Source organism: Acromyrmex echinatior, chromosome 13 (assembly GCF_024713525.1).
Source record: "Acromyrmex echinatior isolate Ae372 chromosome 13, ASM2471352v2, whole genome shotgun sequence".
Lineage (NCBI taxonomy): Eukaryota > Metazoa > Arthropoda > Insecta > Hymenoptera > Formicidae > Acromyrmex > Acromyrmex echinatior.
In genome coordinates this window covers 11,949,507-11,976,214 of record NC_141864.1, presented here as the reverse complement: position 1 = coordinate 11,976,214, position 26,708 = coordinate 11,949,507, and the positions used below count along the sequence as shown (strand labels likewise).

Here is a 26,708-nt window from a genome sequence, read left to right as displayed (position 1 = left end):
AAAAAATGTATTGATGGCGACTTTTGATCATGGCAACCGTAGTCTTTTTTTCGCGTAGCAATACGAATATGCAATGAGTTTACGTATGCATGTTGATTCTATATAAAACATTTTATATTTAATTTTATCGTAATATTGAAATATAATATTGTAAATAATTTGTTCCAGTTTTCAATAAATTGAACACTGGCGCACGACGGTACACACCATACATTACAAATGTACACCTATAAAAATTAATCGGCGTTCAATGTATTAATAACAACTTGCCCCATAATGAAGTAAGTTGTTACAGTTTTTTCTACTAAAAATGTTAATTTTCAATGTTTAAAAATGTTGATACAAATTAGAAAAGGATTAACTGTTTAGTTAAATATATAGAGTATAGCGGGACTTTTTTGTCCATTTCTTGTGATAATATTCATGTTTCTGAACATGTTAATTATTTAAAGGTTGCGTTTGTATTCTCAAGGAATAATAATGATTGTATTATGTTATTATAAACACGTTACTGCAAAGAGAGAGAGAGAGAGAGAGAGAGAGAGAGATTGTTTGCTATCATAAATTTTCATATTATTTTAAAGTTGAAACTGACGGAATAGTCCCTATTTGTATCAATGTGAATGTTCATTGATTTAAATATATGTATACATTAGGAAAAAATTTCTAATAAAAAATTATTACAACTAGCCTTAGTCTCTCATATTTTTTTCATTAGTGAGATATATAGTTATAGTTGTATCACTGAGATTAACAGCTAAATCTCGTAAAGATACTCACGAATCACAATCCTAGGTTAATTCTTCTTTCGTGCTGCTTCTACATTGCGAATAACTCACTGATAAGACGATATCGAGGAACCGCGGCGGAATAAAACGTTAAGACCGCGATGGAACGAAAAGCCGCGGCACTCAAGCTGCTGGAATTATCATCGCTCGTAAGTCACGGCGCGAACATTGCAGCTGCAACTGCGGCGCGACGTGGGTGGCGCGAGCGAGCGCGGTTCGCGGCGCTTCGGGGACGAGATAACTCGTATAAATAACCCGGAAGTCCGCGGTGCACAATAGTCCCCCTTTTTTTACGAGTATGACTTTTGGGAGTTCCAAGGCTGTACGCTTGGGATGCCGCGTTGGTAATCAGTTCGTCGTTGTTACCGAAATGCACTGAGCGAACTAGAAAAAAGAGAGAAAGAGAGGAAAAAAGAGGTCTTCCATCCTCTTTCTTCTTAACCCCTTTCTCTCTTTTTTTCTTTACACTTTTTTCTTTGCAGTTTTAAGAGTAAATTCTGTAATCTGCAGTCTGTTGTCGCAATCATTGTTAACTCATAGTTAAGCACGAAAAAAAAGATCAATTGCTGCAGCAACGAGAATCTGTGTGTGATAGCTAAATTTTAGTTTTATAACATCTGAATACCTTTAATAGAGTAGTTAATTTTAATTAGACGTTATAAATAAAAATCATAAAAATTTAGCTACGGCCAAACACTTTTTAATGAACGCGTTATGTCTATTGCATACTGGATGCAATGAGTGATGAACAACGAGCAATATTCAATGAGAGCTCTGTTACATCGTTAGGTGAGAAAAAGCAAAGTTTTCATTAGAGATCGCGCGTCACTCATCACTCATCGCGTCCAGTGTGCAGACATTACAATTAGTAGACATAGGCGTTCATTATGATGGACATTAGATATTTCTAATATTTTAGATACCATCATTATATTATTACACATTTTGAAACATATAAACTTCCTCCCAAAAAGTTCATATTCCTGAATTTTTACATAAATAAAAACTTGCACTGTCAAAGATATATCTCATTTACTTTCATTATGAAACCCATTTTGGTAATTCGCTTTGAAGGAATCTTTCATCATTCATTAGTATGATGTGAATAAAAAGTCTTATAATATTGTGTCTTTTATTCCATTCTATATGGGTTTTTTAAATACGAAAAATTTAACTTCGCCATCTATTGGTGATGTCGCATATTGCTCACAGGTAAATGAAAAGTTTCTTTAATGAAAAATTTAATTTAAACATGTTTAGTTTAAACATGTACTTTTGTTGCTTTAAGTACATCTGTCTAAAGAAAAAATCTGTCTATATGATCTGTATAATCTCTATGATTAGCACATAGCAAACAAGTAGATATATTGTACTTTGCTAAAAAAGACTAATGTAGTAAGGCAACAGTGACGAATTCTTTTGCTGCAGCAAATATATTTTCAGCACACTGTATATTGCAAATTATATAGCGCTGAAAATCTTATTTTCCGTAAGTATGTAACGATCTATTTAATTTATCTGTCCATTCATACATGCATAGGAACTTTTATAATGCACCCATGGCACACTCTTTTACACACACAAATATACATACAAATATTCATTTTTCTTTCTTTTTAAATCTTATTTCATTATCTATTAGGTCATTTAAAAAGTATCCGCGGTTTTTTGTTCAATTTTTGAATGAAAAAACCGCGGATACTTTTTAAATGACCCAATATTACATTATATTTTTTTCTTTATTTTTGTTTTTGCATCTCATGTTATAATTGTAACAACTATATTGCTCTTTTTTGTAATAAGATTTGTATGCTTTAGTTCCGGAGCATCTAATAAATGACAATTCTGATTTTGATTCCTTCTCTCCCTCTCTTTCTTTCTGTCTGCTTCTCTTCATTCATTTTTCTAGGTACACAATCGCGAATTTTTGCAGCGTTCTAGATTGTTCATCGAATATTTAATTCGCGCCGCGAACCGCACGGGAAACCGTACCAGATTCTCCCGTTTCCCAAAATCGTTCCAGTATCACCGTCATCCGATACCTAAATCGAACTATTACGTCTGGTATGCCATGCGGCTAGAATGTTATCGAGTGACACACGCGTGTTGCGAACGTAAAATCGTAATATTCTTGTATCATTGGTGCGAGCATTTCAGTTGACGCGCGCGTGTACAGGACACAACAAATAAATTTGCCAATTAAAAAACGAATTCGCCGTGTGACGACGTGGCTCAACGCGGCGGCACGAAATATAAAATAAAAATTTCAGGCGGGGGATATAAAAGTTTTTTTTGGTGGAAAAACAAACTCTCCGCGAGAGACTCCGCTCTACCTGAAACTCTAAAACGGGACACGGGAAATTGGGAAAAAAAAATACACGGGGATTTTCCTTCGTGAGAAATAATCATTGTCGTTCTCTTTTTTGGGAAAAAAAAAAGGTGAAAATGTGAAAGCGCAGTGTAACTGCACGCTAATTTCCAGGTTGTCAGGTATTTATTATTTTATTATCCTTAGATGCAAAATTAATCCCGCTGCTGTTATGTTTAAAGCAACGTATGCATTTTTGGCGTTTTTGACGAAAATTCTCGTTGTGCGGACACGTATATGCACAACTGTTACGATACACTAACACTGCGCGGAATACAAAAATTCTTTTAACGCGGATAACGGGCGTTTCAACGTGATTCTCTTCGCGGGAAAGCAATAATTTAATTCGCAGAATAAAAAAATACAACCGCAATTTCTACACGACGCGACATATATTAAACGTACTGTCGCGTCGCATCGGTCAGATATTACACGTAAATACTGGGGATCGATTGTGCACCGCGACGTCCAGCATCATTTTTCACGTATTCGCGCATGGCTTTCATCATTGTGTGCACGTGTATACGTACGTAGACATATATATGTATATGCGCGTACGTATATGAATTTTGGGAATTCGACGGACGGCTAGCAAAGCTGTTGGGAACCGGTTTTGGTTTTGTATTAGCATGTAACTCCGGCAGGAGTTGAAGTTGCGATGGCTTGTGGGTGGTCGGGCGGCGGCAGGGAGGGTAATTACCTCCTTGGGGAGCGCCCTCTCCACGGCGTAGCCCGGTATAGCCCCAGCACGGGTACAGAGGCTTCCCACTGCTCCCAGTAGTCCCGCGGGATCGCGCCAGTGGCTCTCACGGTCGCGGTTCTCATTTCGTTGGAATTGGATCCCGCCTGTGAGGACAACGAAGGAAAAAGGAAAACATGCTTGTGACATTTAAATGGAGTGTCGAATGTATTTTCGTACGTAGCTAGCATCAAAGGTAAAGTTACCAACGTCAAGATAAAGACATCAACGGCGATCATATCATTACTCGAGTAACGATCTTCTGTTTTCGACATTTAGATAGACATTTTGAAAAACAAAGTGTCTATCTACAAAGACAAATATCTGTGAGAGTTATTTTTGAATCTGTTTCGCAATTTTGTGATCGCACTAGGTTTAAATTGTAGAGAATAAAAGTGGGAAAATAATTTATAAATTATATGTGTCATCATTTTACGTTAATGAGTTATGATTTTACGTAATTTAAATCGAGTCCCGCGTCCCATAAGGCGTCATAATGACAGCCCAATTAAGCGTCGCCGACCCCTAGATTGGGAGAGCAAAAGCATCACGTGACAATGCAAATTATTATGGTAAGCTGACCCTATAATTTATATTTGTCTCCTTAACGTGATATGCTTAATTTCATTATTGCATGAATTCACGCCTTATTATATATTGTTATTATTTTTCTTATTAAGATCTCTATTTTTATGAAAGATCTTACAAATGTGACATAATAGCCCGTAATATAATTAATTCAAAACTTGAAATTGCTTTTTTTATAAAAATGTGTAGAGATATTATAATAGTTACTTTTTATATTAAAAATTGAGAAATTATAAATCATGATATAAATATTTATAAAATTACGATATAAACGTAATTTAAAAAAAGATATCATTTCCTTACTTCAAAAGTGATGAATTCAAAATATTAACTTTCTCAGAAAAGGACAAATTTATTTTTTTAAGTTGACAGAAAATTATTAAGTAAATCAATATTGGCAAAAAGAAATTCTCAATATAATCAAATGTTATTTTTGTTTCACAATCATTAGAAAATTACTCCTTTTGGTTGTGACATTTTGGAGCATTTTTTAAAACCATCCATTTTATGATGATTTTGGTAATCTTTTTATGAAATTAAATTAATTAACTTTTGATTGATAGGATAACGTTTATTTAACTCATTCATAAACGATAATAATTTAAAAATCATGTTTTTTTAATTATATCTTTTTTAAACTAAAAAAGCATACAATTTGTACTTCAGTTCATTTAATAACAAGAATTATCAAAATTTGGATGTCTATATTTAGGACTTTTGTATGATTTGAAATTTTTGTATTACAAAAACTTTATATACCTAACTACGCGAAACAATACTACGAATTGGAACATATATTTTTCGGGGGCTCTTCAATTCTGTTGGTACTCAAATTCGAAGCGGCCTGATGGCTGATACGTTTTTAATTGGCCGTCTCGGCCCGATACCATCGCCGAAACCATCGACGGAATAAAACCCGAGTATGCGGTGTTCCTTCTCGCTAGAAAATGGAATTGCAGTTGCTGCGTCATCACCGATTTCTGAACTGACTAATTCAGCCGGAAATAATAAACACCGTCGGCGTACTCATATCCGTAAGCTAATTTCGACCATTGGTATGGCATAATGACTGCGCGTGAAATGAGCTTTCATAATTCGTAACAACCCGGTCCAAATATATACGCGGTGAAATCGCACAAAGTGCCACGTCTACAAATAAACGTACAACCGTGTACAATCATTTAAAAACAGAATGTTGGTGTTCTAAATGTGAAATTTTTGCACGAGACTGCAAGATATTGCGTAACGATTACATACGATGATCACTTATGATCAGTAGAATTTTGGATCGCTATTGATGGAGGGCGACGAAGGCAAGTGCCATGATATCGCGGACACCCGGTACAGTGTCATCGGCACATGCCACTGTTAAGGGCAGGTCCGTCCCCAGGGAACGTCACAAACAATAGCAATGGGCTAGCCGATGCCACCCTACGACCACCCCATGGCAGTATCCTTCGACCTACCCGGCCTTAACACGAGAACTTGGCGGCTAAGACACCGATGAGAGGAGGAGAGAGAGAAAGACGACAGGGGTCGGAGGGAGACGGAGAAGAAGACTATACCTCAGGGAAAACTTTAATTTCTTTCTGAGAAAGATGGCTGTTCCTTGTACTTCGCCGTTGCAGGACTATCAGTCCTGTATTCTAGCGTGTATTATACGTACACATTGAAAGTGTGCTAGACGTGTTCTTGTGCGTACACATGTATGTATATACGTGACATCGGCTTCGTAGGAATTAATTTGGCACGATGTCCCTATTGGGGCACGTTTCTTCTTCATCGACATCATTCATACGCGACCGATTTTTCGGATGACTATTATATAGTTTAATAAAAATGAGAGTTAGGAGAGACCGGGAACAAAGGTAACAAGGGACAATAGTAACATCGTTAATATTTCTTAAACTATAATAGATATGTGTATGCGACTGCATGGTAAAATTCTGTAGACAGATCCGCGGCATTGAATCGTTCGTTACATGCTGGTTCTCGCGGAACGTGCACGAGTGCAGGAGTAGAAATTACTTTTTTCATGCATCAAGTTTTATTGCGTGCACAAAATAAAAAATTTTTTTTTTCTTTATAATGAAGGTTTATAATATATTATAGTAATATATTTTAATAAATATCTGCGTTGATGATTTGCATATTTGGGTTGATTTTTATCTGGGTTTTTATTTTTAAAAATTACTATAAATCATAAAATATCATTAGGGGATAGTAATAATATCAATGTTTGTCAGTCGTAACATTACAATTATCCCCATTAAACTTACTTAATTTGATTTTAGTATTATTTTGTACAATGTTATTTGTATTTTTCTTCATAGAATCCCATTAACAAGAAAACACAAGATAGATAAAAGAAAAACTATATAATAAGAGAATAACTATATAAAAGAAATGTCTTTATACAAACAGACATAAAGAGGTTATAAAGGACCAGTTATCCATTCGTGCAGCTGCAAGAAAGAGTATGTAGTTGACTTATGTAGTTGTGTTATGTACTTTTAGCAAATGTGGTACAATTATCCCCCTCTACTGTTATAATCATATATTTATCCTTGGAGATTGTAACAAAATTCTTCACAGTCTTTAAACAAACATAATTTTTTTCTAATTACATAAAAAAATTTTGTAGCTAAATAAATTCTATATCTAAAAATACATATTTTTTAATGTAAATATTATATTATAACACTTTAAAATGTTACTTCTGTCCTCGGTCTCCTCTATATAGTAAATACTTTTGTTATCTTTCAAATATGACGAATCCCAACATTCCATATTTGGAAATTTGTACTCAATCTTGTGATAAAAAATTAAAAAACTTGTTTATTTAAGCAGCCCAAAAGTCGTTATCTTCACTTAAAACTTTTTTGATAAGAGCGAAAAAAATTTGTATAATTGTTTTCATTCAAGCTGTTAAAAAGATCCTAAAGCTCGAACTCCCTCGACGAAGTCACCAAAGGTCGCTGTTTTTCAAGCGCATTGACATTGTCTTTATATATACCACATCAATATCTTACGCAACCTATGATACACGCAGTCGCACGTTCGTATCAATTTTCGTATAACAAATTCGTCGTGATAAAGCGTCTAAGTCTAATTCTAAAAACTCGACGTTATTTGTTTATGCAAATTATGTGTTTGTGGATTACTATTTCGTAAATACATGTTGTAAAACTTTCATATCAAGCAAATATTGTCACGATTTGATAGTTTGAGACGCTATATTACACTAAGAAATGGTAAAAAATATATCAATTTCGAAATTTTTGGTCGTTCCCGGCATAAACTTCACAAACATTAATGCACATACTTTCATCCTGGAATAGAATTTTCGAATCTGTGAAAGAGAAAAAAGTATTCGTTATACAAAAATTATATGATATATAGGATCTCTTAAAGGGATCCTAAAGCCGTCTGTATTACCGACAAAATCATATAATTTTTGCATAACAATTATTTTCTTCCTCTTTTACTGATTTAAAAATCTTTTTCCAAGATTAAAGTATTACACGCATTAATACGTGTCTGTGAGGTGGAGTTTATGCTAAGAATAACAAAAAATTTCGAAATTGAAATCTTTTTTACCATTTCTTAATCTAATATGGCGCTCCATAATTGTCATGTTGTAACAACATTTGCTTTGTATAAAAGATGTGCAATCTGTACTTACGAAATAGTAATCCACAAATTAGTACTTTGCATGAAAAAACAGCATGGAATTCTTAAAATTGGACTTACAATTAGCATCTATAAATCAAACCGTAATTGTTATACGAAAATTTATGTGTATGTGTGGCATGTGAGTGAGGTATTAATGTAGTGATGTGTCAATGATAAGTCGTCTGTGTGTAAATGCTATTTACAATCATGATTATCTTTAGGATCTCCTTAAGAAGATCCTTTTTTTGAAAAATTAAGAAATTCATTATTTAGTTCATTCATTATTTTAGTTAATAAAACATGTATAATATAGTAACGATTTCTATTTATAAAATAGAGCATTAATTGGTTAATTGGTTTTGCAATTGGAGGAAGGATTTTGGCTGATTTTGGAACAAAATGTTTGCCATTTTTATTAAATATGACTGATTTATATGACTACATTTGCAATAGTAGGGATTTGAGGATTTCTAATAACTTTGCACTCTTTTCTCTATAATAGTAGGATTTAACTTCCTTTGTAATTAAACCCTTTTTTAATTGATTTTGTAGTGTTCATAATTGTTTTGGAACATTTTTTTAAGTATTCAATTCAAATCAAGAAACTAAGTAATTTAAAAGTTTCAATATCTAAGTTTTATATTTTAATTATTAATATATCTACTTTTGTGTGCATATCAACTTACTATTCAACTATAGAAAATACATATTAGGTGTACAAATAAGTTTCCGCCGTTTGACAAAAGACGGCGCCACTAGCAAGCTATGGTTAAAATTGTCTGATGTAAAACATTATATCGTAAGGTTGGACATCTGTCAACGACATTGACATGAACCTTGAAATACTAGCGATTTTGTATCAGCATCATATATTTTTTTTTGTGAAAATGCCGAGTTTTGAGCCGAATAAGCGTCATTTGCGGGAACTTTTGATTTACTTCTTTAATTTGAAGAAATCTGCAGCTGAGGCTCATCGATTGCTTGTAGAAGCATATGGTGAGGCTGCCTTAAGTGAGAGTTGTCGTGAATGGTTTCAAAAATTTAAGAACGATGAATTTGACGTCGAAAACAAAGAACGTAGCGGAAGGCCGAAAGTGTACGAAGACGCGGAATTGGAAGCATTATTGAATGAAGATTCGTGCCAAACGCAAAAAGAACTTGCATTTACATTTTGACATCAATAAAACATTATGTATCGTTCTTTCACAATAAATGCTTAATTTTTGAGAAAAAACAGCGGAAATTTATTTGTACACCTAATATTTTTTTCTAAAAACGTTTATTTCAATTTTACACATTTTATTCCTTTTATTCAATCGCAATCGTATCCCCTACATTAAGATTCCGGCATACGTCTTGAGAATTAAGTTGAAAGTTGAAGCGGGTTTAATGTCGACCGCTGTCTGGCACACTTAAATGAAGCGTACCATCAAGCGAAATTTATACACAGCCCCCTCAGCTACAAACGCAGCCGCGTTTGTCAAGAGTCGCCACAGTCCACCCTTTCCGGCCATGTCAAAAGCCGCGTACGCGCCGTAATTTCGAGTTCACCGGCTCGCTAATTCCCCAGTTAACTGGTTCTGCGAAAGCTTACGACCTCATAACCTGCGTTTACGATACGCAGGTGTATGCACTCCTTTATAGTCCAATCCGCAGGCCGTGGTATGAACTCCATAGGAGTGATAAGATTTCAAAATCCATACAATCATTATCTCAAAGTTGCTAAGTTTATCAAAAAGTTAAATTTAAGACAAGTTAAGTTATAACTTTGTGTAATATCTTTTTTAGAAATCATAGTTTTGAAAAATTCTATTTGTTTTTATCTTTAATATACATATATTGGACTTATTGCAGTAACTCTTCAAAATACCGTTCACTTCTGGGCAGTAAAATAATCGATCCATAGTAAAGAGTAATTGGATTTCAAATTGTAAAACGTTCTATCTAAGTTAACTGCATGAACTGTCGATATTCAAAGCATTTTCGAACAATTTATATAAATACAGTTTTTCGCTGCGTAAGGTATGTATTCGCGGAAATTGTTATAAGTGCATTCGAGCGCGCTCTGAATCACAACGGATTACAGCAACTTGTGAAGACATATCTAAGAAAATATTGTAAAACAAAAGACAGAAATTTCGTAATCGATTATTTTACTGCCGAGAAATGAACGATGCCCATTTTGAACTGTTAGGCCCGATTATACCAACGTTACTTTGATTTAAAACTCTTTCAGTATCTGTCTCTTTTTAGCTTTAAAACGAGACAGATAGAGTTCTAAGTCTCGCTTAAAGTAACATTGGTGCAACCAAGCCTTACTGCGATAAATCCAAATATATTGAAGATAAGAACAAATAGAATTTTTTAAACTTTGACACTGAATAACTCCCGAACGAGTCAATGTATTAACCTAATCAAAAACTTTCTTTTTTTATTCACTCCTTTAATCATTTTAGTAAGTTAGAAAACATTGGTATTTCTAATTTGAGTTAAGGAAGAAATTTTATGCATCTAGCTGAAAATAGAAATATAAATAATTTTTATATATTACGAACTTTTCGATACTCGGCGCCAATGAATCAATGTTCGTAAAAGTATTACGATTAATTGCTACGAACGAAATCAGTCACAGCAATTAAATTCACGGAACCGAAGAAGTGAACTTTATCGCGTGAGCATAGAACGCATCGAAATACATTGTATAAAAGATGATTTCGTTTTCTCAGTTGATGCTCCAGGAATGTACCGGTGAGCTTTTGCAGCGAAATATGAAAGCAGTCATACTCGAGGTGTCGCCTCTTTTTATTCGCCCTTTCAAATGATATTTTACAATAGTGAGAGTTCCATTAAAAATTTTTAAATTAGAGCACCTTTCTCCCCGGAGGGGTGAAGAGCAATCTCCCCAATCCTCTTAAAAGAGTAGCCTCTCGAAATGATCGAACATGTATTTCGCGGTTTTCCGTAATTTTGAACCATTTCCAAAATATAGGAGTGATAACAGACTTTATAGACATTCTGTATAACAAAAGTATCCGTATAATTAACATTTACTATATTTATAGGGACACTTGTGTGTCTGTGTATTAAAAGTTACACATGTAACACGTGCATTTAGATGTATACCTAAGAACTTCGATTCTTTCCCTCGGTTACTTTTTTAAAACTTTCAAAAATTCAGATTATATTTCGTTTTTATGTCAAATTTAATTGTAAGTGGACGTAAGGTTTAGTCGTGTCGTTAATCGCGCACGGACTATGAACATTAATGTAGAAAAGTGGTCATTTCTCAGTTTATGAAAATTTTCGAGGGAAAGAATTGAAGTTCTTGGGTGTACGTGAAAAAAGGATCACTGGTCTTTTTAGAGTGACACCTAATGCCTATGTCGCTAAGTTCACAGAAATAATGATTGTTAATAGCAACGTGGTTAAATGGAATCTTTTTTTAAAACTCATTTATGCATTTCAAACGCATATATTGTATATGTACAAAATAACGATAAAAATAATTTTATTATATTCGTTACTCAAAAAATGCAATTGTATTATCATTAATGTTACGAATAAAGAAATACAACATCATTACCCATTCATTACTAAAAATTACTAAAAAAATAATGAACAGTTACAAATAACCCGTTATTTCATAATCCCTTAATCCTGATAATAAAATTAAAATATCGTTAACTAATGGAAAGAATTTGATTTAATAATATATTTCTCGATACAATTGAGCGAACGATGAAGATAACAGATTTTCGTGCGAGAATTTCATATCTTCTTAACTCGACTAGGAATTTGAGCTGCGGAAAGTATATGAGTAACCGGGCAAGTGAGTTTCCTGTGACGCAGGTTTTCATTGTGCGAAGTGCCGGTATACAGCCTAAGGAGGGAAGATTAGCATAAAGTTAGCGCGGTACCCGATATCGTATGTTCACGCAAAAGTTAAGTTGGGTTGCGACGCGATGGCTCTCAGGTCCCTAGATACCCGAATATGACTGCTTCCGTCATATTTCGATGCAAGCACACCGGTACATTCCTGGAGCATCATTGTCGTCCGAGGAAACGAAATCATCTCTTACGCATACATTTCGATAATACGCATTCTTTTCTGCTCGCGCGAAAAAGTTCACTTCTTCGGTATCCCGCGAATCTAATTGCTATGACTGATTTCATTCGTGGCAATCAGCCGTTATACTTTTACGAACATCGATTCATTGGCGCAGAGTGTCAGAAAATTCGTAATATAAAAAAAATTACTTTTATTTTTAGTTATATAGATGCATGTTTTTTAATTTACTAAAATGATTAAAGGAGCGAATAAATTACTATAAAAATAAAGAAAGTGATGAACCCCTAAAATTTCATCAATATAAAGGATACAATAAAGGATACAATAAAGGATACAATTATCGAAAAGTCCAAAATTTTATAATAGAATCCTATTTTTTACATAAAAATATAATATTAATCTAAAAAATATAATCTCTTTTGGCCATAAGTAAAGCAATTTTCAATTTATTTCATTTTCTTGGAAAAAAATGGTAATAATTAAGAACCAACAGAAAACTAACAAAATATTAAAATTATTATAAAAATAAATATTATTTTTCAATAAAATTATTTTTTAAATTTATTTTTCGTTAGGTATGGAACGCTTACTTTAACTTGTGACAGTGCTTTATATATGGCTGTGAAAATGGTCAACAAAGAAGGATCAATACGTTTGGTTTTAAACGATTAAATTTTTGCTTGAGATATGAATCGTAATGACAGTGATGTGAAATATTTTAAAGACATTATTCAGCAATGATTTTTGAATCAAAAAAAAGCATCTTTGAAAAGATTTTAAATTTTAAAGAGATCTTAAATGGCAAAAGGCTATAAAAAAAGAATCGTTATGGATACTGATATCTTTTATCTCCTCGAATTACTAAGTTATCGGGGAAAAACTGAAGAGAGCGCCTTGACAAGTGCCACGAATTATTAGTTAATGGTTGAGCGAGTAGTTATGAGACAAGGTCCTTTTCGCGGTCCTACTCTACCTTCGTTCTTGCAAGAGAGAAATAACAGGTAGTACTTCCATGGTCCTTTGTCGGTTATCCATCACAAGAGAGAAACCGCGATTACAGTCTCCGAACTAATCTCGTCGCGCTAATCTCACACTCGAAAGAAGAGTTCGTCATTTCGGTCGCTTAGACTGCGACGCTGCGGATTGTTCAATTTAAAGCGCGACCGAAGTGTCACTTCGTAATACCGTTTCACTTGGGAACGCTTCTCGGAAAGCCTCTTTGCGCAGTGAAAACGATTTATCAGAAAAGTAACGTTCTGCAAAGAAGGTTGTCCGTATATTCTTCTGAGCCATGTTTTATTACTAGATGCGAAAAGTGGATAATTATGAGTAGTTTATCTTAAAATAAATATTTTATAATTTTAAAAATTTACGACGAGACTAATCTCTGTTTTTTATCATTTTTTTTCTTAACCTAAGAAACTGAATATTTCTCCCTAATTTTAAACGCGTTACAACTCAAAAAATGTGATTTTTAAGTTATTACCATAAATTAGGTATTACTCTATCAATCATCAAAAGAAAATTAATTTAATTTCATCAAAATTGCCATAAAAAAGAATGATTAAAAAAAATCGTCACAATTTAAAGGTATGATTTTTTTAAAGGTTACGAAGCAAAAATAACAAAAATGACATTTGATCATGTTAAGAATATATTCTTCCTGTCAATATTATTTATCAGTCAATAATTTTTTGTCAAATTGCAAAAACAGTTTTCTTTCTTTCCTGGAAACTTAATTTTTCGAGCTGTGTCACTGTTCAACGCGAGTGAGCGATATAATAAAATTTTATTAGCAATTTCTAAATTTTTGCTTTAATTGGCAGAAAATCTTCTCAGAGTATTCCTGGCAAGTTGATTCATAAAAATACAGTCACATGCCGAATTTTCGCGCGATCACGGGAGCAGCTGCATCTATAGGGGTTTATCACGCGATGCACGGTGATGCAATCGTATTACGTACGATGCGGGAAGTGGCAGTGTCGAGAGAGCGAGTTTATAATGAGACCGTGTCATATTTTCCGTGTTTGCCGGCACTGCCGACCGTCGACCGGTACAGTTTGCGCGTCTGCGAAAATACGTTCCCGGTTCCACGCGCACAATACCGCAGGATGCAACCGGGAAAAGAAGACGGATTACTCGCGTGTATTCGAGTACCTTCGACCATATTCGCGACGTGCGTGTATGCGCCGCATCCAAGTGATACACACGCGGATGTAGCGCGTATGAGTGTACGTAAGATACAGGTACACGAAGGATTCACCGTATAGGTTTGTAGGAGGGTAGGACGGGCGGAGGACGGGGATGAAGGGTAACAACAGGAACGAGCGGAGTGAGAGGGAGGCAGAGAGAGAGATAGAGGGACTTGGAGTCCCGAGGGATACGTAGGAGCTGCGCTACGGCCCGAGGCAGCTCGTCACCTGGGACACCCTTATATCGCCAAGTACAGTCGTGTCGAGAAAGCGCCATTGTACGTGGAGCCAGTTCTCCTTGCTTCTGGATCAAGAGTCAGTTGAGACTCGTGACTTCTGCCTGCTTGTCACGAAGATTCGCTACGTCGTGAATGTCCAGCGAGGATAAGAAAGAAATCGATGGTCGAATCCTATATAGCAGCTGATCAACTGTTTTTTGAATGAACTTTGATTGAGCACCTCTAATTATTCCTGTACTGACGAAATAATAGTTGACATCACAAGTATTCATTAGAGAGAGATTTGTATCTGTATAGATATGTCATTTCGATTTAAATGTAGTAAGATATTAATTATATTATGAAAATTTTTGTTATTTGTAAATTTTATCACAGTTAATTTTACTTTTTCATTGCGAGACTAACAATAAGTTATAAACCTTAACATATGTGTATAATCATTCTTTTCTCTTTAATTGGATTCATTTCCTTCATCCACATTTTTATATCAGTTTAAATAATGTTTAAAATATAAAGATGATAAAGTAGTTGAGTATTAATCGTGCGAACACTTTTCGAGAAAATATATCAAGAAGCGGAAAATTATTCTATATTTTGTCGATTCGTGCCTCATTCGTGAATTACTCATTGTTGACCCGACGAAACGTGCAATTGCGACCTTATGTGACCGCGCGATAGAAAAGCGATTTCCCAAAATGTTTCGGAGAATCCACAGGGGCTTGCGAAATACAGCTTTATTAGTATTATATCGGGTATTATATCGGGAATATAAGACGTAAGGCATAAAACGTGAAAAGCCCGATGAAGAGAAGAAGAAGAAGAAGAAACATGCCAGAGAGAAAGGGGTTGAAAGGAGGAAAAGGCGGAACAGAGATGAAGATAGATACGGGGGAAAGGGAAGGGAGAGTTTTATTAGAAGGTGCCAGTATCGGGAATATAAGACGCAACAACGTAAAAAGACGAAGGTATCACGAAGAGAAAAGAAACTGGGAGATACGACGGAGGGAAAAGGAGAAATCGAGAGGGCAAAATAAGGAGGAAAAGAGAGGCAGAGGGAGAGACGCAGCGATGAAGAGAAGAGGGTAGGTGGGCGCGAAGAGGCAGCGGGGCCAGGTCCTGAGGGACTTGGTGCTCTCCTCTGGTGCTGCCAGCACTCGGGAACGCGAAAGAGGGAGAGGACGGCAGCGGAGAGCAGAGAGGAAGGTAGGGGAGAACTAATCAGCTCGACGCATGCGCACAGGGCTGCTCTTAGCGTCCCTCGGGATTCCCCTGGCATTCCCCATAATATACCCTCTTCTCCCCTAATTCCCCGCCGCACCCCTGGAGCTACCCTCGGCCGCCCTCTTTACCTCCTCCGCAGCAGCCCCGCTTGGTCGCAGCTGTACCGACCTGCTCTACAGGACTTTCCAGCTTCCCAGAGGGGAGTCAAGATCAAGACCGCTCGATGCGATTATTTTACGTTGATTATTTTACATTGTGTACCTTGTTATTATAAATCAGAAACGCGCAGAGATATGAAATGCAACAAATCATTGTATTTTAATTGCGTCTTCTTTTTATATTCTGTATTCATCTTTGATCTTTTCTCGATCAAGTGTACATTATTTCTATATGTGCTTCTTAAAATAAACTCTCTTTTTTTTCTCTGGTTTCCTCTCACTTATGCAAATAAAATTATATATTACGTAATTATAATAATGATATTATATTTTCTATGTAATAAATTGGACTTATTTCAATTACAAAGAAAAAAAATGTTTTTCTATCCGTATCCTTTCTAGTTACTCAAATCTGTCACAGCAATTATTACAATATCCAGCGAAACAATTCACGAGAGAGAAGGATATTTCGAGCGATGTTACAATCTTCCCCGTCGACCGCCGCCACGCCACGCCGACCCCCGGCCACCGCGCGCCATCACCCACTATCGGGCCTGAGGAGTTGCCGACTTTTCCCATCGGAATTCGAGATCCCCCATTTTCTTAATGTCAGAGATTTCAATCTGTCACAAGAGCGGCTCGGCGACTTTTCGCTTATCCGTACGGCAATTTCCACGGCAAGCACCGCCAAAGTTTTGCGCACCATGCGCAGGTTTAGCTCGCATTACTTTTCGCCGGCGATTCAGTCAGTGCAGGGAGAGAAGGAAACATTTTATCTAGATAAGAGATTCATACGTAAGTCAATCATTAGTCAAATATAAGTCAAAAGTTGCGATAAGTTTTAGGAGAACAATCTCTCCACTTTTAATATCTATTTTGATATAAATAAAATAGTTTAGGAACTTTAAATCTAGACTCACAGGAAGAACGATTTTGCTGAAGTATCTAAAAATTTAGCTAGATGCAAATCTGAAAATAATTTTCTTGGATCATCAAAATAATTAGATATGTCGAACGCTCAAGTTGATGACAATGCAAAGAGTTTTAACATTCTAGCAATTAGTTTGAGTATTCAACATAATTTTCATAAGTAAACAAAATTATTTTTAGATCTGTATCTATATATAACTAAATTTTTGAATACTTTAGCAATATTATTTTTTTCATATGTGAATGCCAAAATTAGTTTCAAAATAGATCTCAAGACATATTTCCATATCTTAGACATTTATTTTGAAATCCACATAAAAAGCAAATCGAGATTGAATGTAAAAATAATTGCAGCGTTAACAATAAAAATATTGATGAACACTATTGCTTTTATAATAACAAGATAGAAAAAACGGAAAATCGAGCAGATAATTCAACCGGTTGAATAATCGAGTCTCAATAAGGGTGACTTTAGCTTTTCAAATTCTCTTTTCAATTTCTTTCTTTCACCTTCGCTTTCTCTCTGTTTTTGTTTCTTTCTATAGTCTTTTCTTCAGTTGGTTGCAATAAGAAGGTTGTAATAAGGTGTTAGTCGGCATTTTCTTGCACTCTTTCTTTTCTTCTATCGTTCTTGTCTTTATATTTCAACGTACCTTTATGGAGAAAACAAGCCCTCAGATATTCCTCGGATGATGATAATAATATACAGACGCGAGGATGTTTAAACATTTGTCTTCGTCGTGTTGTCGGAAGCTCGTTGTGAAGTCATTAGCAATCCCACGTGAGTCAAGATATGATGTTCGTATTTATATCTTTAGAAGCGAATGTATATTATTTTCCGATTTGCAAAACGTGCATTTACGTTCTATTCGCTATATAATGTAAGGGTTTCTATATTTTTCTTAGATAATTACGTACATCTAAGAAACGCGTTTTGTAGAAATGATTACTTTCTCGATTTTTCATCTCAATTGAATTTCAAAGAGAAAGAGAATACTGAGAGATGCTAATTTGACGTCTTTGCTTTAAAATATTACTTAAGGCGAGGGGGTAACCACTAGTTGAAATATTGTCCCATAGATTATACGATTTTATCTGATTACGAATAATTTTTTCACAATATATGAAGTCATTTGGTAAAATATACGATTTTATTTGAAATTATATAATGATTTCTCGTGATTGCACATGTAATTATCGGATTATACTTAGAGATTTCATATGAATTTTATAATAATTTCGAGAGAACTCTGTCCCACGATTACATTAAAAAGTTACCCCCTCGACTTAGAGAGTTCTAGATGAGCCTGAATAAGATGAAAAGAGAGAATTGTTATATAAGATAATTCCTTTTGAAAAGACGATAGAATGGCGCAGGTGGCAAAGGTGATCCCACGTTGCATATTATGTCGATATCCCGTAACCGAAATCCCATTACAGACTTAATATCGTTCAATGATATGCTGCCAAAGTAACGCTTTGACATCATCCATTCTCACCAAAATGTATATAACTAAATATGATAACTTACTATAACATGGTAATGTAATCATTGTTTGGAAAGTTCAAACTTAAACGTATAAATTTGGATATAGTTCCGAATGACCCCCGCTTGCGATATTTACTTGAAATTTTGCACATAAATTCTACTTAATGTGAGAAATAAAAAATGTATAGTCGCAATTTCAGGAAAAATTTTTTTTTAATTTTTTTCTACTTTTCATTCAAGAGATCTTGCTTTGCGTGGAAGTCGTGCACCTCTAAGCAGGGAAGGAGGTGAGATGAAAGTCGCTTCGCGTGGAAAGTCGCATTTCCTTAATCAGTCCGGATTTTAATCGATAAATATTGTCATATAAAAACATTTTTTTTTCATTTCCCGAAATTGAGACTATAGAGATAATTGAGACTTGGAACTACATCCATAAATTTTTACATATATAAAAATGTAAGATAAAAAAAGCTCCTCCCTTATTCACTGTGAAAAACAAGTTGCTGATTAAAAAAAATCTTTTTTACTAATTTTTAGTTTTATGCTTTTTAAGAAAATATTAATTGATTCAACTGATATTTAAATATATACTCGTATAATTAAAGAATATATTTAATTGATTCTCTCTCTCTCTCTCTCTCTTTCTCACTCTCATTCACTCCCTCACAACTAAATGCAGCGATTACGGGATGTTGCAAATATTTGTTCATTCAAACAAATAACATGTTTTAAATTACAAAATTGTGTTGATATGACGCACATATATTTAACCTAAATAAAGTAACTCCGATATATAAGCTACGCCTATCAAAAACGTAATTTATCAAGTATTATTTACTATGTTTAAAGTAACGAACTATATCAGTAAAAACTGTCTACTATTATGAAAAAAATATTAGAAATCCGAAATATTTATATTTCGTATTAAAAAATGAACTTTTTTAAACTTTGCATTTTTGCGTATATCCCATAGGGGTGGGATACATGGCTACTCATAGGAGGAGAGGGCAGGGGGGGCTCATAAAAAATTTACAAATAATATAAATAAGACGTAAAATGACACAATAACTTATAAAATGCATTTATAAAGTTTTATTAAAGAATAAGAATGATAAATATGTATATGAAGTAATAAATAATAATTACATCTTCCCAGATGTATTACAAGTATTATGACATGAGGTACATATTTCATGTAATGCGTTTATTATATTTAGTGCGCTGAATTTGCGCACTTTGTATGCTTTGGGCATAAATGTGACTTGTTAAAAATGCCATATATTCCAAAGGTGGGATATACAAGACAGCAAACTAAACAAAGAATACGAGAGCAAAGTACTTGTATTTTGTTATATAACATGCTTTACTATTTCTCTACACTCATGTATTACGAAATAACCACTAAGTCTTTTGCACGTCCTACAGTAATCATTTTATGTAGATTATAATTTATGATCTGGCGCTTAACACAGTGACAAATCGATTCAACTCACAATAATGTCATTAATATTACTAATGAGAAACTGAAATCATAACACAATACTAATATAACATAAAGGCATGTAACAGAGCGGGAAAATTATCCCCACTCCTATTTTTTCTGCCGCGTAAATCCCAGCGCGGCATATTTGCCGAAGTTACCCTATATAAATACTTGAACTAAATAATTACTAAGAATAATTAAACGCATTTAATCTAAAAGTCTAACAACTTTTTTATCTCAGTGTACATCATCTGGCATACTTCTTATTCAAATATTCTTATGTTTAATACTTTCTTGTAATTTTATTGATATATTATTTGCGATTAAACTGATATTTTGAAGGAATCGATGCGTTTGTGCATCTCTAAGGTATGTCTCGGCGGAATAATCGCATGGTTAAATAGCATGTCATAAGCGTCAGAAATTCTTGCCATAGCGGGGTGTATGTGCCGCGCATCAATTATCACCTTGCCTTAAATAAATTAGAGTAGTAAATGCGTTATTACGCCTCGCGGTTTGCCAAAATCGGTTATTGGATTATTAACTAGAAGTATTTTGAAGAAGAATTTTGCATTAAAAGAATCAAGTTGCTATAAAAGGTTCTTTTAATGAGAAATTCGATACTTCCAAGAATAAGTTGCTATAAAAGTAAAGAAAATTATGAAAAATCAAATATTTCATCAGTGAAGAAGATAATTACTGAAAAGAGTTAAAGAATTTCAGAATTTCATTTTTTTATATAAAAAATATATTATAATATTACTTAAAAAATAGAAACAGTGTCAATAATGATAATTTGCTACTTCTAATATTAATACACATCTAGAAAATTTAAATTATATCAAAAAATAAATGTCGCATTTCAAATAAAAGAATTTGTAATTCTTAAATTGAAGTTCGTAAATATTAATATTCCGTAATCAAATACATGTTGTTCTTCAAATATTATCAAGATGTCTACATCTAACTTGAAACAAAATAGTTTAATGAAAAAGCAAATGCGAAAGTGTATATCACGCTTTATTATTCAGCCATTATTTGAACGCGACAAACTTCAAAGATTCGAAAGTGAAACATAACTCCGGTTCTAAAATATTTCAGTAGTTACTTTGACCTATATTCTCATTAGATATTTAGCTGAGTTGAGAAGTAATTTATACATTATTTATACATCATCAATTGCAATGTGACTGCGATATTTTTTCAGTAATAAATGAATATCGACACACGAATACATTTCCTTATTTGTAACGTTACGATAACACAGTTCTTTTTTTAGGTAACAATAAATATAGCTACATTTATCTTTCTTTTATTTATATTAATTTGTACACGTATAATATATGTATATGGAATATGTGTAAGCGAATTTTAGAAGAAAACAGGCTTGCCGCCGAGTCATTATTCTCGCTTTTATTCATTATTTTGAAGAAGACTCATTTTTGTTCAATTTTTCAGTAAAAACTGACTATTCTCACTTTTTTCCGCTGAAATTGTATTATTTCTGTGTTTACTATAATTTCTATCTAATAAGTCATGTTTTTTTTTAAATTTTTTTCTGCGTTTCTTTATCCCTTTTCTGAGTAGATTTGAATAATTTGAATATATAATGGCGGGATTCTCTTACTTCATTGCTGATTATTTAGTACAATATCAGAGTAGATGGAACCTCACTCCAAAAAAAAGACTGAGATTTCACTCCTATGGAGTGAATCTCATTTTAAAAGAGTAAATCTCACTCTAAAAGGAGCGAAAATCTACTATTCTTGAATAAGAGTGACCGTACTTGCACTCTTTTTTCAAGACAGGCTAAATTATCTCTTCGAGTAAGATTTTACTCCATGAGATTTAAAGAGTAAGGAAGATTTTCATTTAAGCATTTCATTACAATTTACAGTTATTTCAATCCACGTAAATTAAATCAATATATTGAGCGATAGTCATGAAAAGTAGTCATATGCATACCTGTGCCATGTAAAGTAATGGCTTTATCAGTATGAAAAACTTATTAGAAAATGATATTACTTATATAAATGCGAAAAACTTATTGGAATGTTATTCTAAGTAATATTAAGGGAAAATTATATACTAAAGTTTTAAATATGTTTTAATTTTATTGGTTATGAAAGACTTAAATATAAACTTATAGAATCTTAATAAACTAGATATATTAAATAATGATATATTTAATTTAAAAAAAATTAACTTTGTCTCTAGACACTTGTTTCCTAAATCGTTTCGGTTTTTGAATTTAAATTCTATTGTTAGTCGTCCTCTCTGTTGAAACGTGTATTTTTAACGATACTATTTTTAAAATTCAAAAAGATTGAATGGAATATTAAATAATGAATGTATCACTATCACAGGATAAAATATTCGAAATAATATAGTATTAATTTCCTTAGATAATATATTCTATATTTAATTTTAATCAAATCTAAACAAACTAGCTTGTTGCTTAGCATTTCAAAAAAATTCACTTTTCTCTCACTATTTCGAATACAAAACTCACTATTCGTACTTTTTTGGGAGCACTGAGCTGGCGGTAAATCTGAGAAGAGAGTATTATATTTGATCATGTTGATCATGATAACCATTATACATACATCTCGTGTTGAACTTGGTCAATCGGTAATAAAGATAGTTCAAACAATACAAATAAGATTATCAAAATGCGGTGAAAAAATAATGAAAATTTTAACGACTCATTAGTTTTTGAATAATAATAATGGTAGCAGTTACTTTTTTAAATCAACAGTAACGAGTTACTTTTATAAAGTAATTTTCTCAACTTTAATTAGTGACATAAACAATTCTAAAAGAAACTGTAAAAAAAGAGTTATTAAATGGCGACGAACAAGTAAAACTTAGAATAACTCGTTAATTTTTAAATAACAGTAATGGTAATAAGTTATTTTTGTAAATCAGTAACAATAACAAATTATTTTTACAAAGTCATTATCCTAATTTTAATTAAAACACAGACAATTTTGAAAAGTATAAAAAAAGGATAATCAAAATGTGATAAAAAAAAGTAATAGAAATTATAATGACTCATTAATGTTTTAGTAACGGTAAGAAGTTATTTGTTTAAATCAGTAATGAATGTAACGGTAATAAGTTATTTTTCAGAGAAAAATAAATGGTAATAGATTACTGTTTTATAATGTAACTTTCCAACCCTGACATTTAGTTTTTAAAGTGCTTTTATAATTCTGTCGTATTAAAATGTTATAATTAAGTGCAAAGAATTTCAAATCTCTCTCAAATGGAGATTTTTATCATCAAGCACAGTGAAATTTATCTTTTTAGGACATTCAAGAGTATTAGATATTTAAGGACAAAAGCTCGAAGAAACATATAGATCCTTAAAGAAGGCACATTAAAAAGAAATGTTTAAAAAGATTAAATACGGAAGGTTTAAAGAAACAAGTTAAAAGCCATCTTTGAAAACGTTCACCGATCGTTGCGGAACGAAGGCATTAGTGTGTTCACTGGATTGAAAAACGAGGAAAAAAAGGGAGAAAATAACGATGTCCCAATGGTTTAATGAGCGGCGTGGGTACACGGAGCATTAAAGAAGCCGAAGGAAGCCCGATGTTTTCAGGTAAGCAGACGGACGAGGCATCTCCCGTGGGAATACGGGCCGCCTCCTGCGGGAGGCAACCTCGTTCTTCGCGAGCTCCTCCAAGCCGGTTTTACCTCCGAGTATAAAGCGCGCGCGCAAGTACACTTTGCGAAAGGTAACCTGAAATAATAATCGTGCCGTACGTACGGGGGAGCGGATAAAGGTTTGATCTTCCTGGCCTCCTTGGGGAGGAAAACTGCTGGATACTTGGGAAAGGTACGAATCTTTCGAGACAGTTTCGCTAGTTACGTAACAAGGGCGGTACCGTAGGGCACACGCTGTGCGCACACAGGGGACGCGGAAATTTTACTTAGCGCAAAAATAGTTCGGATAGAAACTGTCGGGAGACTACGAAAGAAAACGAAAAGTAGACGTCGCGAGAGATGCTATCCGGTTAATCTGTTGGCCGTTTCGTTGGCTGTCTTGGAGGTGAAAATAGAAAATTTATTTACGGTGGAAAATTAAATATATAATTGCAATAAAATAAATTTCAACAACAATAATTATATTAGGACTCTCGAATTTTGAACAATACAAAAAGATAAATATAATAGGCTAATGAGAGTCAGCAACGACAAACGGCGCAATTATTTAATGAACAATCAATAATCAGATATTGGATTGTTCTCTCATTAGCCTACTATATTTATTTATTTTTATAGTTGATATTGCGTCCGTATGCGAATTTTATTTAATTTCTATATATTTTATCTACGTTATATCCATTTTTAGCTTGTCTTTACATTGAAAATGATCCAAGAGGGATCGAAACGTTTCTTCTTGTTCACTTACTAACTGTTAAATTATATTTTACGTTTTTTTTAATTTCATGACATTTTTTATTTCATTTTTTAACCGTTTAATGTAGATTGTTATTTTGTTGTTTGATTTTTAGGCTCGCAGCCCTTTATTCTTTCATTTATTTTACTATATTTATCTTTTTGTATTATTAAAAATAATTTCAATTATGCGAATTTTTTCCCATTATTTTTCATAGAATTGATCAAACTAAAAAGGGTAGAGCGAAAGAAAGCCTCACGGAGCGAATTTTAATATAGAAAATTTCGAATAATGGATACTTAACATCAGACTATGTCAAAAAAAAGACATTTATAACAATTGTACTCAAAAAAATGAAAAATATAATATATTGTTGCGAAATGTATGTATGTTCTGCGTTTTTCATTGAACTTCAAATACCGATGAAATGCTTCACGATAAAATAATCGAACATGCATACATTCAGTTGCAACCGCGTGACGAACGAGGAGTTAAAAACCCTGTCATTCTGTCGACAAAAAGCCAACGCACGCCTCATCATCCGCGCGCGGGAAAGAGGCGAAAAATGTGCGATGTCGGCATTGTTCGATGTACATGCATTCGTGCTTGGGATAGCTACGTGCCGCGCGTCCCCCAAGGGACCAAGGAATCCCATATTCATGGGATTTATGGCGGGATCGCGCTTCTTGAACACCTTCGAACAACAATGACAATACATCGCGACGCATTGTTGCGTGCCCGTAGGGCAATTCGAGTAATGCACCAGAATGCACCGAGCGGCTTTCTCTCATTCTTTCTCTTTCTCTCGCAATTTCTTCGCATTGTTACGCAAAGAAGGCCGGTTTTGTGTACACGGGATAGTTCTCATTGCGCAGCAAAGCAATCGATTTTACTGCAAATTTTGATAGAAAAAGGTTGTACGTTATGAAAAATGTTCGTCATACTCTTGCTAGAAAAATGACACTAGTAAAAAATATATGATTGTTTAGGAGAAAGAAAAGAAAATTATATATTTCAAAATTAATTATTTATTATTGCAGTATTAGACATAAGTTAATTTAGAATAACAAATTGTTTGTTTCAAGTTCTCTAGAAATTGTAAGATAGATATTAAATTAAGTTATCTCTAAAAACTCTGTTCCTATTTTGACTTGTGTCATTTTTCCTTTGTGGCATTTTTTGGGACGTACGTAAAAAAAAAACATTTTATATTTGTGTTGGAAATAATCCATCCCTTGTTAAATTTTTGCATTGAATTTTTTAATATATTCGAGTGTCAATTTAATATAATGTGATTATGTTATTTAAAAATTTTGTGTCAAATTGATATTCAACATTTCTTAGTCAAAATAACATAATTTAAAGGGATCCTAAAGTCATTTGTATTGCCAACTGAACTAAAATATAATTTTTGAATAACAATTACCTTTTCCCTTTTTCACAGATTCAAGAATTCTTTTCCAGGATTAAAGTATACGCATTAATACGTGTCTGTGAGGTGAAGTCTATACCGAGGACAACAAAAAATTTCAAAATTGAAATCTTTACCATTTCTTGATCCAATATGATAGAGTTATCACGTCGTGACAACATTTCATACAAAAGCTGTGCAATCTGTACTTATTTATGAAATAGTAGTCCACGGACTAAGTAATTTGTATGAAGAAACAGCGTAAAATTCTTAAAATTGGATTTAGATGTCCAATTAAAACGTAATTGTTATACGAAAATGTGTATGTATGGCATGCGTGAACGAAATATTGACGTAATGATACGTCAGTGAATCATCTATGTGTAAATGCTACTTACAATATGAAAAAATATCATCTTTAGAATTCACTTAAAGGTCAATATATTTAGAACACAATTCGCACATAATAAATAATAACGAAATTTGAAAAATTTCGACTTATGTCATTTTTATTGCGAGAATAAGATATGAATTTAAATCAGATGCTAAAAGAATTATGCAAGTGCTCGCAATAAATATTACGATTCAAGCGACAAGAAGCAGTTACAACATTTCATTATTTATATATCACTCTAAATATGTCTTACCTTCTGACTGACGGCTAAACGCTCGTTGTAGCTCCTCTTCTTCTTCCTCTTCCTCATCATCCTCTGAAATATATGTGATCGTACAATTATTTTTTATTCAAAGAATCTAATTTTAATTTATTTAATTTACATTATAATTAATACTATTATATTGTATATAATCAATAAAATTGTTTCGTTTAATATCTCATGTTTATGTGTCATAAATACTTGTTTATCGAGTGAAAAGTAAATAAATTATGCTTGATATTATGATTAATATATATAATAATATATTATATATTAATCCATTGCAAACGATTT

At 33.4% G+C, this 26,708-nt stretch overlaps 1 protein-coding gene across 4 annotated transcripts in view; it reads right to left on the bottom strand.

Moving 5' to 3' along the window:
* The window catches only part of LOC105154982 (uncharacterized), a 116,298-nt gene that overhangs the window by 70,766 nt on the left and 18,824 nt on the right, over positions 1 to 26,708 (bottom strand). For all 4 annotated transcript variants that reach the window (XM_087412657.1, XM_011070821.2, XM_011070820.2 and 1 more), the window contains exon 3: positions 26,406 to 26,468. In XM_087412657.1, coding sequence (XP_087268783.1) covers positions 26,406 to 26,468 — 63 coding nt within the window. The remainder of the gene's footprint in view (positions 1 to 26,405; positions 26,469 to 26,708) is intronic.